We start from the raw sequence: 17,369 nt of genomic DNA on the forward strand, positions 1-17,369 counted from the left end.
CAGGATGCAGTGGGAGACCTTGGCCCTTCTAAGCTAAGGTCTTCTCAAGTTCTCACTTTGAATGAGGCAGCACCCATTCAGTGAATAGACCTCTTTAAGAAGTGAATCAAGGGATGATCCCTTTAATAAAAAAAAAAAATCAAACTGGGAGGGGAAGACTCTCACAGTTGCAGTTTGACAACTCAGGTCAGGTTGTCCTCTCCTCTCCTTTCTTCTCCTCTCTCCTCCTGTCCTGTCCTCTCCTTGCCTTTCTCCTCCTCTCCCCTCCCCTTCTCTCCTCTCTCCTCCTTTCTTCTCCCCACCTCTCCCCTCCTCTCCTCTCCTCTTGTCAGTAGGAGATTAATGAATCAATGAAATCATAGGCTCAGTCACTCACTAGATATAAGTCACTATGCTAGGCCTTGGGGACACAAAGAGAAAATGCCCTACAAGAGCTCATACTACACCTTTCATTCCTGAAGTGCTTCACCTTCTTTCTTCACCCACTAAATCCCTACATGTTTTTTTAAATCTCAAACCCTACGTCTACCAAGAAGTCTTCCCTATGATCCCAGCACTTTGTTCTGCACTTTTCTCATGAATATATCATGTGTTTATACATGTGTATATGTACACATATACATGTGTACATAAATATGCATATATATACATATGAACACACCCCTATATTTGTGTCCTGTTCCTTATTATATTGTAAGCTTGCAGGCATCTGGTCTGAATTTAACTTTTTGTCTCCCTTAGTACCTAACATCGTGCTCTGCATGCAATATATGCATAATACTTTTTAACTGAATTAAAATTATTGAATTAAGCACAAGAATTCTTTTTTTCTGCAGTACCAGCCTTATGAGCACATCATGAAGATTTGGAAACAGAACTCTTCACCACTGGTGTCCGCTTATTTCCAGAAGCCCTTATTGCTCCACCAAGGATATATGCAATGGCTATTTGACCATGAAGGCCGAAGATATTTAGACCTCTTTTCAGGGATTCTCACTGTTGGTGTTGGCCATTGCCACCCGTAAGTACTGCTTGACTTTCTGGGCAACTTTAAAGTGCAGGGAACCTTAAAATGTGATCACTGCATCGTGCCAGATATGAGCACTTGGAGTTCTAGGCTTTTGAGTGTGTATAGATTTGAAATGATACTGGGGATTACTGTGAGTGATGATAACAAATACTTAATAGTCATTAAATTTCAATCTCTATCTGTTGTTTATCTCCTTTTCCTTCCACAGTTTCCCCCAATGGCCTAGCCACATTGCTCTCAGAAAAAAAAAATGCACTGAAAGATCCTAAAGTTTAGGAAGTATTTTTTATCTTCACCCAGAGCCATAACTGGGGTAAAGTGACCAGGGCTTTACCCCAGGCTACCAACACAGTGGAGTACACTTCCTCCCCATGCTGATCCTCCAGCCTGACCCTACTGCTCTATGTCCTCCATACACCTTACACTAAAGCCACTTTCCTCCAGTTTGGAGTTGTACTTCCCCCTGCCCCCTACTTTCTTCAAAGATAAAGGAGTCATGGAGTTTGTTGTGCTTTGGGGACTAGAGCCAGACTGTATAATGATTTTTGTTCAATCGTTTTTCAGTCGTATCTGACTATTTGTGACCCTATTTAGGGTTTTCTTGGTAAATATGAGTCTTCCTGACTCTAGGCCTGGAATTCTATCCACTGTGCCACCCAGCTGTCCCCTAATAATAATACCTAGAACTTACTAAGTACCTACTATGTGCCAGGCACTGTGCTAAGTGCTTTATAGTGATTATCTCTGCTATAATTATCCTCATTTTACAGGTGAGGAAATTGAGGTAAACAAAGGTTAAGTAATGTGTCCAAGGTCACATAGCTAGCAAGTATCTGAAGCTGGATTTGAACTCAGGTCTTCCTGACTCCAAGATAAGTACTTTGTCCATTGTACCACCTAGCTCCCTTTCTGGGAAACAAGCTTCATCCCTGTCCCGGGAAAATAATATACTCAGTTGCTAGGGACTGTTCTCTGTGCCTTCTACCTGATAATTAAATTTCTGGCTATAGCTCTACATTTTACAGTCCAAAATAAACCAAAGGAAAAACTTAAACTTAAAAAGCAAGTATATGGAGGAAGTATGGAGTCCATGGAGAAAAAGGAATAGATATTTATGTGTTATGAGAGAAGAAAGATGTTCTCCAGCCTTCACATAAGTTCTATATCTCTGGGAAACGTTGGAGCTTTTATTTTAAGTTGTTTTTTTTTTATTGTAGACTTGACAAACATTCCAATATTCAAAGAACAAAGGGGGAAAAAAGGATTATACAGGGTATTGCAGTTTTAAGCTGCACTAAGAATTTTGGGACACCCTGTATAAGAATCTGTAAATTTCTATTATATATGGTTGTTTTAAAGGGAATATGTATACAATTTAACAAGATAATAATAGATAGAAATATTTGATTTTTTGTTCCCTTCCACTTCTTGTTGGGGTTTTTTTTTCCTGCACATTCTTCAATGTTTTATTGATTTGGGGGTTTTTTTGGGGAGAGGGGTTATTTCTTGACCTTTATATCAATGACCTTTATATCCTTGACCACTAACCTGCTATCCCACTCTTATGACCTAATACTGAGATTCATGACCTTTTTTGTGTCATAGGACCCCTTGACAGTTCAGTGAAACCTATGACTTCTCAGAAGAATAATGTTAGATGCATAAAATGAAATATATAGGATTACAAAAAAAACCCAACCCTGTTATATTAGAAATAAAGTTATCAATTTTTTTTCAAAAAGTTCACATACCACCCATCTCCCTCAGATCAAGAACTCTTACTCTAACAGAAACCCTCTCTTATAAGTTCTGTAGTCCAATTAATTAATACATTGGCCCTGTCTGAGGATGCCTTTCACCACTATGACTAGAAAGAAAATTCTTACCTAAACAAGGAATAAAGGTGATCAGAAAAGACAAAAATAGAAACTAATTACACAAAACTGAAAAACTTTTGCACCAGCAAAAACGAATGCAAGTACAATGGAAACAATAAACTGTGGGAAAATTTGTACAACGTATTTCTTTGGGAATTTTTTTCCTTCATGTTGGTTCTTTGTCAATATATGCCTTTCCATCCAAAAGACAAGAAGTTGATAATTAGAGATGAGATTATGTTTTTATTATATTTAACATGCCACACTTCATATGTAACAAAGATCTATCTTGCAGAAATCCTGCTTTCTTTCAGTTATTAATTTAGAATGGGGGTAGGAGAGGGCATCTCCAGTTTTCCTGATCTATATCTTGCCACTGGACCCAGGTGGTTCTGGAGTAGAAAGTGAGGCTAGTGACCTTGCACAGCCCTGCCTCACTTCAATTTGCTTGCAAGTCATGGCAGCACCTTCCTGATGTCATGGTATTCCTCGAGAATGAAGGATAAACAACAACAATTTAGAATAGGGGCTCTTTACCAAGGATCTGTAAAGTTCTTGCTTTGTGTTTTTTTTAATATTTTTATAATTGTACTTTAATATAATTGGTTCCCTGTGTGTTTTATTTTGTGCACTAATAAATGTTATTCTGAGAAGAGGTCCATAGGTTTTACCAGACTGCCAAAGGGGTCCAGGATAGAAAACATTTTAAGACACCCTGCTCTAGACAATGGTACTCTATTGTGCACTAGATTCATTCCAAGTTCCTCTACCCAGCTTTCACAGATCTCCTTAATCTGTTTCACCCTCTTCACTACCACTTATATGAGTTTCTACTTGTCTCAAAAATGAACCTTTTGTTCCTATCAGCTGGTCTCCCTACTGTTCTCCCTACTTAAAGTAAATAGTTCAATACTTTCCTTCGTTTTTCCCCTCATTTCTCTTCTCTTTGTGTTATACTTACTCTAGTATAAAATGTTCCCATCATTAAAATTCACATCTATTCTTTCAATATATTCCAAAAAGTTACAGCTTTCCTCTGATGCCATTGGACAAATTGTTTGCACTTCATTCAAGAAGGCTGATCCCTACTTATCCCCTCAATTTTTAATATTGTGAAGAAAAATCTCATTTGATTCTCCATATGACAAAAAAAAATGAATTCATAATTTCTTGGAAGAGAGAAGAAAAACATCAAGGCTTATGTTCAGGTATTTTTGTTTTCTACACTGTTCAAAGAACAAATTGGAAATTTAGTGTTGTTAGGAACCCCAAGCCAACTAATCCAATCTCCCACCCAATACAACATTGCCCTCTATAAGTCTCCTGATAGGCAATCACTCCACTTCTTTGGGCATATCTCAATGAACAAGAAGCTCACTACCTAATGATGGAGCCCTTTCCATCCTTGGACATTTCTTTGTTAGAAATTTTTTTTTTATACATTGAGCTGAAATCGAATTCCTTGTACTGCTTTTGAAAATGGCCACACATGGAATAACATACGGCATGTTAATTTGGATGATTGTGTTCGCCCCCTATTTTTCCCAGGAAGGTAACTGCAGCTGCACAAAAACAGCTTGGACGCCTGTGGCATACAAGTCCTGTCTTCTTGCATCCTGCAATACATGAATATGCAGAGAAGCTGGCAGCCCTTCTCCCTAAGCCACTTAAGGTAAAATGCTCCAATTCCAAAGTAATGATAATCTCAGGATCCAAAACCCAGAAGATTCCATCACTTCAAATGGAAATGAGATTAAGTAGAAGAGCCCCAGTACTGATATGACCCCTTATAAGTAGGTGAGGCAGCATGGTATAGCAGAAAGATCACTGACTCAAACAAGGACTTGGATTATTCCCTGTGTGACTTTGGACAAGTCACTTAAAGCCTCAGTCTCCTCAACTGCAAAATGAGAGAGTTAAACTAGAAGGCTTCTGAGGTCCCTTCTATTTCTGGGATTGGTGATTTTTTGAACCAAAAGGAAGAAAGAAGATTCTTCAGCAGAAATAGAAAGAAAATAATGTATGAATGATTGGTAAAAAGAGCAGAACAGAGATGTGAAAGGTGACTTGATGTTTGTCCATATATTTGAGCTGCTTCCCTTCTTCAGGTGTCCCTGTATCTAAAGTATTCCTCTAGGTAGTCCTTGTAGTAACAACTTTCCAGGATTACATTACTTCTAGGTCCAAAGCTTCTACAATTCCTTTTGCATGGTGCAACTTTTCTCATCAACCTCTTTACTGAATAATTTGCATTTCTCTTTTGACAAGAGTTGTGACTGTGTATGGCACACAATACCAAAACATCCAGTCACATCATCCCAAAATTCAATTACCTGGATGTTTTCCCTAAATTCAGTCAAGTATACAAATTGGCTGGATATTTTTTTATTGAATTATAGTACCTATCGTGACTCTTTCCTTCTGTCTTTGTGCTTATAGTGTGTAGTACAGTGCCTTGCACATACTAGGTTCTTAAATAAATGTTTGTTTAATGTAACGAGTGGAATGGAATAGAAAAGAAAATCCATATTCAACTTGATGTTTGGAAGTGGTAATGATTTCAAAACCTCAACCCAAGGCTCCACCAATATTTCACTCAATAAACATATCCATCAATAAGGGAGGGAAAGCATTTAATTAAAATATGATACTATTTAATAGCAAGGAAGTCAATCAAGTAGAAAACCATTCTTGGCACAAAAGAATACATTTCTCCTTTCTCTCCAAGATAGCAAGAGGGCACAATTGTGTTGCACTGACAGACTAGAGTGTATATACTTGGCATGAGCAAAGACTCTCTTCTTATAGCCTTTTCCCTTGTGAAGGATACTGACGACTCTTACTTTGGCTCCATAGTCATTCCCATGGTCCAGACACATGGTTCAGAATGCTCTGACTGCTGTGGATATAGTCTTCTTCTCCCAATCACCTTTCTGGTCTCTTGTTGTTCCCATCTTAAGTTCTCTTAAATCTCTGGTGCTATAGCGACTCCTCACCAAATCAATGTGCTCACCTAGTGACTTCACCATGCTGTGAGTTCATCCACAGCCTTCTAAAAAGAATTGGATAATTTTCCCCATTGAGTGAAAGTGTCTCAGCCCTAAACATTGTGGGAAATAGCTTCCACAAACATGTCTTCTGAAGAATCAGGGAGATAGTATGATGTTGCATAGATACGACTTTAATCTAAATATAATATCATATATTGCAACATAATATATTGAAATATAATATGGCATATTACATTTTAAATTTTTATGAAGGTGAAGATCTTCTGATTTTTGATATTCAGTATAAACTGCTGTCTTTGAATTTCAAAGCAAAATGGGAGTCAAGACAAAGATAAGGATGCATTTTTTTAAATAGGGGCATAGTGAATGGGAAAAGAGTGAGAATGTAAGTTCTGCTTAGGAAAGAGTCAAGAAAGTTCAAACAAAGATACGTGAAGAAGGAATTCAAGGATGCCAACATTATGCCAATTCCTGGTATTTTTCTCTGAAAACTTTCCCCACTGGTTTCTTTCTCTGAGTCTAGCATTTATTAATGGCTCTTTATCTCTGGATTCTGGGCATTTTCTCTGTCTGCCTTCCATGACTAGAATGCTTTTCCTTCTTACCTCTGCCTCTGGTCTTTTCTGGCTTCCTTCAAGTCCCAACTAAAATCTCAATTTCCACAGGAAACCTTTTCCAAATCCCCTTAAAGCTAGTGCCTTCCCTCCATAGATTATCTCCAAATTATCTTGCACATAGCTTATTTGTACATAGTTGTTTGCATGTTGTCTCTTCCATTAGACTGCCCTTGAGGTGGGGGCTCTTTTTGTCTTTCTTTGTATCCCCAGTGCTTAGCACAGTGCCCAGCACGTAGCAGGTGATTAATAATGTTTGTTTCCTGAGACTGGCCACAGATATTCACTGAAGGGTTTTTAGTAAAGTAGTGAGGGAGTCAGTGCACTATTAATAACTTCCCCAACCGACTTACAGGGCTATTATAATGGCCAATTATTTTAACGTGCATAAAATGCTACATAAATTTACTCTGATGTACACATACATACGTGATCTCATGAAGGTGAGGATTCCCTCAAAAGCTATGTATTACAAGCCATACATGCCTGCCCATACGTAATCACATAGTATTGCCAAGTACATACTGACTTTGTCTGAGTCCTCTTTATACAGTATCTTTAATACTCTTCAGTGAGTTAATATTTTTAATTGAATAATGACATTTTGTCTTACTTTTTTCCTCTAGGTTATTTTCTTTATGAACAGTGGCTCAGAAGCCAATGATATGGCTATGTTAATGGCACGAAGCTACTCTCAAAATGTTGACATCATTTCTTTCAGGTAATCACACCTCATGGACTTTATTTTAATAATTTTAACTTTACCTAACAATAAATCTGTGTCTTCAAGCCACTATGAAGAAAAATTGTCCAGGACATCTTTCAGACATTTAAATGGTAAAGGAAGGGAAAGGAGCAAACAGTTATTAAGTACCTAGTATATGCCAGACTCTACACTAAGCACTTTACAAATATTATCTCATTTGATCATCATAGCAGCCCTGGAAGGTAGGTGCTATTACTGTCTGAGAAACTGAGACAGACAGAGGTTAAGTGATTTGCTCAGGGTCACATAAGTGTTTAAGGCTAGATTTGAACTTACATCTTCCTGACTCCAGGCCCAGCACTCTATCCATTACACTATCCAGCAGTCTCTCATGGTTTAGGATATGGTTACGTAGGTGATGTAGGTGAAGAGATAACCTTATCCAAATTGATCTGCTTTGTCCAGTTAAACAGAACCTGGATGTAAAAGAGCACCTGACTGGGATCACATATCTATATCAACATGCTGCACTGTCCCTAGGATATGATTGTCTTTTCTAGTAAATAGGAAGGGCAGGTAGGTGGTCAAATGAATGGAGAACTGGACATGGAGTCAGGAAGACCTGAGTTCAAATTCAGATACAGATACTTACTAGCTATGTGATCCTAGGGTTTCACTTGATCTCTGTCTATCTCAATTTTCTCATCTGTGAACAGGGGCAATAATAGCACCTACCTTCCAGGGTTACATAATGTGAGATAATTTTTCAAAGTGCTTTGTAAACTTCAAAATACTTCAAAATATCCTTCAATGAAGTGTGATTTCATTTGTGTGGATGCTTACTCCAATGGTGCTAGTTATAACTCTTCCATACCTTGGCAAATGGTCTTCATTAGCTGCTATGGCCAGAATAATTCATCATCCATTGGTCAATTCTCTGGTGATGTCTCTCTGAATTTACTTAGGCTTATTCTTGGAATGCACTCTTATTATCTGTCAACTAGCCCATGCCAGAAGCCTTTCCAACCCAGTGAGATCTTACATCCCACTGGCATAATCAGGGAGAACCAAGAATCACTTCTACTTCACCATGAGCCAATAGATTAGGACTTTAACAGAGGAAATAATTCCAAAAACCCACAAAATTCTCATGGGCCAACTCTGGGTCTAGATGTCTTTTCTATGGCATACTAAACAGAATTTTGTAATAAAAAAAAAAGAGAGAGAAAGAAGAGAGAGGAAAGAAGAAAGGAAAGAGGGAAGGAAGGAAGGAAGGAAGGAAGGAAGGAAGGAAGGAAGGAAGGAAGGAAGGAAGGAAGGAAGGAAGGAAGGAAGGAAGGAAGATATAAATCATTCATGAACTAGGAATATCCAATAATATGAGCAGATGGAAAGAAGAAATTACCACATCTTCTTAGTTTCCCTCCTATAAATTTTCCCTAGATGACTTCCTAATGTCCCTTCCAGCTCTAATTTTATGATCCCATGATTAAATAGCAACTAAACTCCTCTTGCAATAGTATGTTTTCAAAATTAGTATGTTTTGCAATAGTATGTTTTCAAAATTAAGGTACACATGTAGCACCTGGACATAATATTACCTGAATGGGGTAATATTTCCTATCAATGAAAAAAATAATAAAATTAATGTAACTGACTTCTTAATAAATAGGTGAGGACTTCTGCATCCAAATAGTGGTCTCTCCTTCAAGGCACGGCATTTGGGGGACTATACACTTATTCCAGTGATGCTAATCTTGGCCAAAATGCTTCTGAAATGACTTTCAGAATTGCCTTCAGAACCTAGAAACATCTTCTGATAAGTCTCAATAACAGGAAACCATTCTTATTTTAGGGTGGATTTTGACCTTGGGGAATCATTAAAAGTCATTTGGAATCAAATCTTTTTAATGTGGGTTCTGGTCAGTGTTTGATGGTAAATGTCAAACAACTATGCTCTGTGCAGAGGATGGGGGAAGGAAGTAATACACACACACACACACACACACACACACACACACTTTTCAGTTTAATGTGAATTATTAAGACTTTTTCTAAGTCTAGACAATCAACAAAATAATGTATCAAGTCCTGCTTTGAAGTAATGTAAATGCCATTAGAGTTGGCTCCAACACATATTGCAGTAGTCAAGTTGGATGATATGGTTTTCAATCAAAAATAAGGTGTGACTTTAAAGTATGGAGATGACTCTGTGGCTTGTAAACTATCTCTCATAGAAATTTTGGCCATGGCTATATCACTATAATATGTGCTACACTATGTAAAAGGAATATTTTGAATGCTCACTTAAATGTAGGGACAGGCCCTTCTTAAGGGGCCCCTGGGGGAGCAGGATATAAACCATAGATCTCTAAACTATCGGAGCTATATTTCCATTAAAGTCTGTACAAATATAAATCCAGCTGCTAGACACAGCAGTATATCTACCACACTAGAATTGAGTATCAAAATGGTCATTGGGTGAGACACCAGAGGCAATATATTTAAGGCAGAATGGCCTGCCTCCTGACCCCTGATCCTCCCCCAACCTACTAACCTCTGAGGTTGTAGAAGTGATGTCCCAGTGGCTGAGAGGACCATTTACTACACTTTCATTTTATAGTGTAGTCAAGAAAATGACATGAAAGTTGAAAGGGGGCCCATCTCTTCTACACACACTACAGTAAAAACACTAAAACTAAAACTAAGAGTAAGTTCTTCCATCTAGTCAAGAACTGAACAAAAATATGCCCTGAATCTAACTGAGGAGAATTCCCATCAAAGAAACCAGGGCAAGCCATGATAAACAGATGGGAAGCTTTTAAGCACTGAAAAAGGAATTCCACTAGGGAAAATATGAGTAAAGACAAGAAAACACCAAACACAATGAAGAAATATTATGTAATAAGAGATACCAAAAAGATAATCTCTGATGAAAAACTCAACAACAAACATAAACAGAATTACAGAGAAAAAAATGGATTAACCATAAGAATTACAAGAATGGTCAGCAGAAATCAAGGAAGACATAAAAAATGAAAATAGAATTTAAATAAAAAGTCTGGTGGAAAAAAATTGGAAGAAGGAAGAAATAAATTCTAAGGAACAGAAGATAGAAAACCTTACTCAAGTAATAAACATCCTGAAAAATAGAATGAAATAATCAGAATTTATCATATCAAAAAGAAAATGGAAATAGGAAGAGGAAATAAAATTATTAGAAACTAAATTATATGTCAACAAAACTGAATGCTTAAGTGAAAAAGATAAATATTTACAATAACGTTTAATAACCAGAATAACAGAAAAAGAATTAGTTTAACCCAGATTCAGAAAGAGAAATTGAATAAGTCATAAATAAAGTTCCAAAGCAGGGGAAAAAACAGTACAAGGTAGATTCACAAATGAATTCTACAAAACATCTGAAGAACAGTTAATTCCAATACTACAAAAGTTGTTGGCAAAAAAAATTGACAAAGAGATGATTCTATCATACTTTTATAGAACTATAAAAATAATAAGAAAACTCATATGGAATTGAGATGGATTCAGGAACACTTTCATGAGGTGAAGCAGAATGAATTAAACAGAACCGGGAAAACAATTTACACAATGACTGAGATTATAGAGGAAAGAAACTTTAAATAAAGAATTCTTAATTCTTCCTACCTCTTGACAGCAAGGTGCTATAACTAGACATGTAGAATGAGAATGTTTTCAGATAGGCAATTTACAGATACGTTTTGTATAAATATCCTTATTTGTTGCAAGAGAGAGTGTTGATTTGGGTTGGAGAGAATTGTGGAGGGAAGAAAGGAAGTAATAATGATCTCCTTCCCCCAAAAAAAGAGGAAAAGAGCATTAATAAAATATTTATATAATACATATAAGAGTCCAGAAATTAAGAGTCACAGATAAGCATGATAGTATTGGAATTACCATGTTATATTTATTGTATTTTTTTAAAAGCTACAGATAACTGATATGCATGGTTTCTTTTACAATATTTTTCTGTTCTTTATAAATAGAAATGACCAAGTTGATGTCTGTTAAGTTCATAATTTTTTAAAAAATCATTGTGAACCTCCTTTTCTTTGAGGCCTTTATTTCCCTTGCTGCCAAGGGCATAGACCACCAGCATATGATCAAACTGAAATTAACATTCCTCCAATTCTTTTCCTGGCAGGGGAGCATACCATGGAGTCAGTCCTTACACCATTGGCTTGACAAATGTAGGAACATACAAGACAAGAACTGCCAGTGGATCAAGTTGCCAAGCAGTAATGTTTTATTTCTGTGTACCTTTTCTCCAGAGGGTGTTGGGTAACAAGAATGATCAATCCTCATTTTCTTAGTATCATGTTTAAAATTTAGACCGGTGCTTTGTGCCCTTTGGGTTCTCATTTCTGCTTAACTGAATTCAAGAGCATTTGGAGAAATGTTTCTTGGAATGATTTTTTGAAACCTAAATAATAATTAACAGTGGGTTTATGATTTGTTTTGGTTTGGTTTTTAAAGAAAATCAGGTGGGCTATAAATGAATGCCTTGAAATTAGTTCTCAGAGAACTGGTACTGAATGCTCTTAAATTTCTAGTCATCATTCTCACCTTCTGTTGTAATTTCCTGTGCCAGGGCTCTTCACTGCCAGAATCACACATCTAATTAGCCCTCTCATTCTGTCAAATGCCCTTCTACATAGAATTCTTGGGCGAGTCGTCTCTAGGCTGAACATTAAAATCAGTTTCCTTTGCAAAATGCCCAAATTTCAGATTTCTAAGAAAAATATTCTCTTCAGAGAATTGTATTAGAATTTCTTTCAGCAGTGAGGGCATGGGTAGGCGAAATCTCAATTTCAAATGAAGATATATTCTTCCCGTGATTGGTATCAGATTCTCCTATAAATTGGCTGTCTTCTTACTAAGTGATTACTAACCTCCTTCTTTTGTCATTGTCAGACAATGTGTCCAGATGTTTTCCGTGGCCCATGGGGAGGAAGCCAATGTAGAGATTCTCTGGTGCAAACAATCAGGAAATGCGACTGCACTTCAGGTTAGATTGGTTTGGGGAGAATCAAAGAGAAAGAGGAAAATCCAATTGGAGAGTAGAAATTGGAGGAAAGATCCACTTACGAGTGTAAAATAGAATGGAAAAATAGGCAAGGAGACCAAGATAGAAATTGACTTTTCATTAAGGCAACATGGCAGAGTACATAGATAAAGGGCCAGCTCTGGAATCAGGAAAACCTCGGCTAGAATCCTGCCTCTGGAGGAGGGTGCAGCTAGGTGGTGCAGTGGATAGACCATGGGCCCTGGAGTCGGGAGGACCTGAGTTCAAATTTAATCTCAGACACTTAACACTTACTAGCTGTGTGACCCTGGGCAAGTCACTTAGTCTCACTGCCTGGCCAACAAAAACGAATCCTGCCTCTGACACTGACTGGCTTTGTGACTATATAGACTGGTCATTTAAATACTCAGCACCCCCAGGCAATTCTCCAAGCCTTTATGTTTCAGACGGTGCTGCCAATCTCTGTTAGTTAATTGGGTTTCCAACACTGATTACTCCTCATGCTGATAAAATCACAGGTCTAGGCCAAAAAACCTCCCTTAACTGCATATCTATGTGTTCTCTCATGCAAATTGCAGTATCAAGGCTCCTACTTTTTTGGGAAAAGAAATGAATCAGTTAAGTTTATGATGTAACAATATTTGGTATTTAGAGTACATAAACTGTGAAATGATATTCTCTATTAGCTGTTACTCTGTTATTAATTTTAAGAAAAAAATGAATGTATCTGGGATTATCAAATAATTGCTAGTGAGGGAAGAAGAAAAAAAAAATAGTAAAAATGTTAACATTCCAGCATTCTCTGTTCAAGAAGATCCCAGAGGATGCCAGGATGCCAACTAGAATTGAGAGCATCTGTCAAAACAGCAGGTTTTCTTAAAAGCTGCTGACATGTCCTGCAAACATTTGAAAAACATACTCACAAGAAATAATTCTACATTTAAATTATGTTTTCTGCCTTCTTAACCCATTCTCTTTCTCACAGCAGAGGAAGGCATAAAAATAACACCATCCAGTCTTTGTTGATTATCTAGTCCTGTCATATATTTGCCATCCAAAGATGCTGTACTTTTGAATAGTTACCCTCCCCCCCCATTACTTTCTTGGGAAACAACTGAGATACTACAACTAAAACAATATTTGAGAGGCTCAGTGCCTTGGAAGGTTGAGGACTGTCATTCAGCATATTGAAGCAGAAAAGACAATTCCAAAAGTAAGTCTTAAAAGATAGCTTCAGAAGGAAGAAAAGTCTTAGTAATTTTATTATTAATCACTGAAACTTGGTGGTATAGGATATATGACTATATTATGGCTCTAAAATAGAGTACCTAATTTGAAAAGAACAGAATAAGGAGCGAAACAGAATAGCAGCATACATTAAGAAGATACTGTGAGGATATCTAGGAAGCAGATTCAGGCACCATAGTGGAAAGAATTTCAGCTAAAGGAGAAACATAAGCAATACTATCATGGGAGTTTGCTACAAACCACCAGGACAGAAGGAAGAAGTAGTTCTGAAAACATCACAAACCAGGAACAGAGGCATGATAGTAGTAAAGGGGAACTTTATCCAGACCTTTGTTAGAGCTCTCCCTCTTTCAAAAGCAAAGCAGATGAGGAATTCTTGGCTTTCCTTAATGATAATTTCATTCTTTAAGACTATATTCAAAAAAAGGATGAAATGATAAGGGGATTTGCTATTCTGGACCTGACTCAGATCAGTAAGGAGGATATAAATTGCTGAAGTAGAAATAGCAAACACCTTCAGAGGAAGTGACCACTCTGTCTTAGAATCATGATAATAATTATCATAACATCTATACGGTGCTTTCAGTTTTTAAAAGAGAAGAAAATCAAGCATAGTGTAAGGTTTATAGAAGGGGGTTTAACTGCAGCACTTCCTTTGGCTCCAAAGAATGCAAGCCATTTAGCAAGAGGCCAGAATACCTGTGTCTGTCACTATAGAGCCAAAGCACATATACTTGGCTCCATGAGAAATGCTCTCATTCAACCTGCCTCACTCTACATGTAACCTGTATTTGAGGACAGCAGATTTCAAAGAGTTCAGGGAGTGAATAAGGTGAAACCACAGCTAAAATTCCTTGGAGAATGCTGGCCAAGAAAGATTGGAAGCATTCAAGAGGAGGACAGAGTCAAGATGGTAAAGTAAGAGGAAGCAATTGAACCTAGCTCACCTCTGCTGCTTCTCTACACTTATCTAGAAAATGTGCTAGACCACAATACTGATTGGCAAAAGCCAAGAAAAAGTCGTGGTGAGTCATTTTTCCAGTCCAGGGCAGTTTAGGGAAAGATTCAGTGAGATCTGTAAACATTGAGAACAGAAACTGGCCAGTAACATGCACAGCACAGAGCATTCTAGGGCACAGGAATAGAAAGAGGGCCAAGGCAGGGCACCAGGATGGGCAGAGATCCTAAATGAACTAGCTCTAGGTGCAGGAATGGATGCCATCTGGCAGCTTTGTCACACCAGTTCTGTGTCACAGATCCAGGGCAGAGAGGAGAGGAGATTGCAAGCAAGGGCCCTAGCTGTCTACTGAACATGGCACCCCCTAGGTACCTCTAAGGAATTAAAAAAGGAACAAGAACTTTAAGGAGGAGAAAGTATCTGAAAAAGGGGGGCGAGGGGTCTTCCCTTCATGAAGGGAAAAGCCAAGTCTGATGGCCACATAATGAAGCGTAAATCACATTGGACTAGAATCAGGAGTCCTGGAGAGAACCATAGGAGGAAAGACTGAACTAACAAGGAACACCCTTGAGGACAGGCACCAGACACCAGCAAGAAAGGAGTGCCTAGAGAGAGCTTTCAAAGGTCTGAGAGAGGCATTAGAAGATTACATTAAGACCTAACTAGAAACGAATAGAAAATCAGCTATTATGTTGCCAAATAAAAAGCAACAAAAAAAAAAGAAACAAGTGGAAAAGAATCTGGAACTCAAAAGCATATTGGAAATTTTAGGTTCCCTTATTCAGTGTAACTTCCCTTACTCCTTTACCTAATTCAAAACAAAAGTCAAAAGGCTAAGGGGTCAATGCAGCACAAAGAACAAAATAAATAATTCAGTATCTGTCAAAAAGTTTATTACAGAGTCTTGAGAATTAAAGAAACAAATGGGAAAAGAGTACCCCTAAAAAAAGTCCCACTCAACAAAATGCAAGTTAGATTGAAACATAAAACAGAAAGTTTTGCATATCATTAATGTGATGAAAAACAGACCAGATGTGTCAAGGGAAATGACAAACTCCAGCTTCCCTGCAAGATCAATTAGCAATCAGCAGAGCCAAATAAAATTGGTAATTATTGGCTCAAATACTGCACAGAAGGGCATAAACTAGCAGCAAAGCAATTTACCTCTGAGAAGCAAGTTTGCTGCTACTATTCTTAACAAAAGGCATTAGATATTTGCTATCAACAATGAAAAAATGCACAGCAACCTCTCCAAATAAAGGCCAGTTGTGTGTTCATGTACTTTATGCAAAGTATTCTCAATTTGTAAGAAAACAACTTCAAGGATTAGGAGCAAAAACAGTGAGCCAAAAAGTCCCAGGGGTATAAAGAGCAACTCATTATCTATTTCATAATTATTTAGCAAACTTCCCCAAAGCTCTGTAGTATTTATACAAACTTTGTTTATTATTGCAAAGCCTTCAACTCACAGTTTATTCACATACTGCAAATAAATAATATAAAACCAAAAACCGTGACAATACTAGCATAGTTGATGTCCAAGTGGAAAACTGTTCGCTGTTTAAAGCAAGCCACCAATAGAATAATGCCAAGAGCAAACTGATATTAAATGTGGCATTTTTTCAGGGAGACAGTTTAAGCCCATTGTGATTTTGTTTAGCTTTAAATTCATTATCATCTCTGCTAAATAGGAAGAATGGCTTCCAACTCAAACAGGGAATCAAATAAAAGTATCATGTTAATCATGCTGTAAATGGATGACATCAATTTATACGGCTCCACTGAAAAACACATTAATCAGATCCTTCATATCATGGACCAACAACAATAATAACTAACATATAAAAAGCACTTTATTGCAAAACGCTTTACATATAGTATATTATTTCATTTGATCCTCACAACAATCCTGTGACTCAACTCTGCCCAGTGTCTGGTCTGGCACTGTACACACGACTCAGTTCCAGTAAAGAGCAAGGTCTTGGTTTGCTATCCCCTGTTGTGGCTCCTCCTCACTGTTTTCTCCTTTGGTCATTGGTTCCATGACTTCCTGGTCCAAAGATCTTTCTCCCCAGGCATTTCCCTGAATCACTCCACTACCAGTTCATCGTACCTGTCTGGCATGAGTGGCTTCTCTCCAGGGACCATGTGGATGCCACAGTCTTCAGCTCAATCACTTCTTTAGGTCTTTGTAAACGCTGGAATCTTCATCTGGCAATAGCTCCTTCCTTCTTGTGGGGCCACATGGATGCAGTGATCTTGAGTTCAGATCTTTCTCCAAGATTCCATATGGTTCCTCATCTTTGTCTCATTGGCAACCCCATCTTCTCATTCACAAAAGGCTCAGATTGCCTTTCTTCAAATACTGCTGTTTCTTTTTGTGTTTTTCCATACCATCAACTAAAAACAGAAACCTCCTTGGACAACTCCATCACTTGGCACCTGCTCCAAGACCTTCTTCAGTGGCTCACCACTGCCTACAGCATAAAACAAATAAAGTCCTTAGTCTGGCCTTCTAGGCCCTCCACCATCTTTTTCAACCTTATTTCATACTACTACTTTCATATAATCTACTTCCAAGCCAAAATGGACTATTCCCCATTTCCCAAATGGCAAATTTGGGAAATGATGGCATTTCTCTGCCCTCACTTCAACCTTCATATATTTGCATAGACTATTCTCCCTCAACCTTTACCCATGGTTGGAATGGCCTTCCTCCACATGTCTACTTGTTGCAATCATTCTGTTCCAGGGGCAGCTAGGTGGCACAGTGGTAGAGCACTGTCACTGAAGTCAGGAGACCCTGAGTTCAAATCCAGCATCAGATACTTGATACTTAGTAGCTGTGTGACCTTGG

General features: G+C 37.8%; 1 protein-coding gene across 2 annotated transcripts in view; it reads left to right on the forward strand.

Moving 5' to 3' along the window:
* The window catches only part of AGXT2 (alanine--glyoxylate aminotransferase 2), a 57,072-nt gene that overhangs the window by 12,909 nt on the left and 26,794 nt on the right, over positions 1-17,369 (forward strand). For both annotated transcript variants that reach the window (XM_020995620.2, XM_020995627.2), the window contains 5 exons: positions 837-1,021; positions 4,456-4,579; positions 7,159-7,253; positions 11,425-11,518; positions 12,195-12,288. In XM_020995620.2, the coding sequence (XP_020851279.1) occupies positions 837-1,021; positions 4,456-4,579; positions 7,159-7,253; positions 11,425-11,518; positions 12,195-12,288 (592 nt within the window). The remainder of the gene's footprint in view (positions 1-836; positions 1,022-4,455; positions 4,580-7,158; positions 7,254-11,424; positions 11,519-12,194; positions 12,289-17,369) is intronic.

This window comes from Phascolarctos cinereus, unplaced genomic scaffold, assembly GCF_003287225.1.
Source record: "Phascolarctos cinereus isolate Bilbo 61053 unplaced genomic scaffold, phaCin_HiC Scaffold_4;HRSCAF=312, whole genome shotgun sequence".
In the NCBI taxonomy this organism is placed as follows: Eukaryota; Metazoa; Chordata; class Mammalia; order Diprotodontia; family Phascolarctidae; genus Phascolarctos; species Phascolarctos cinereus.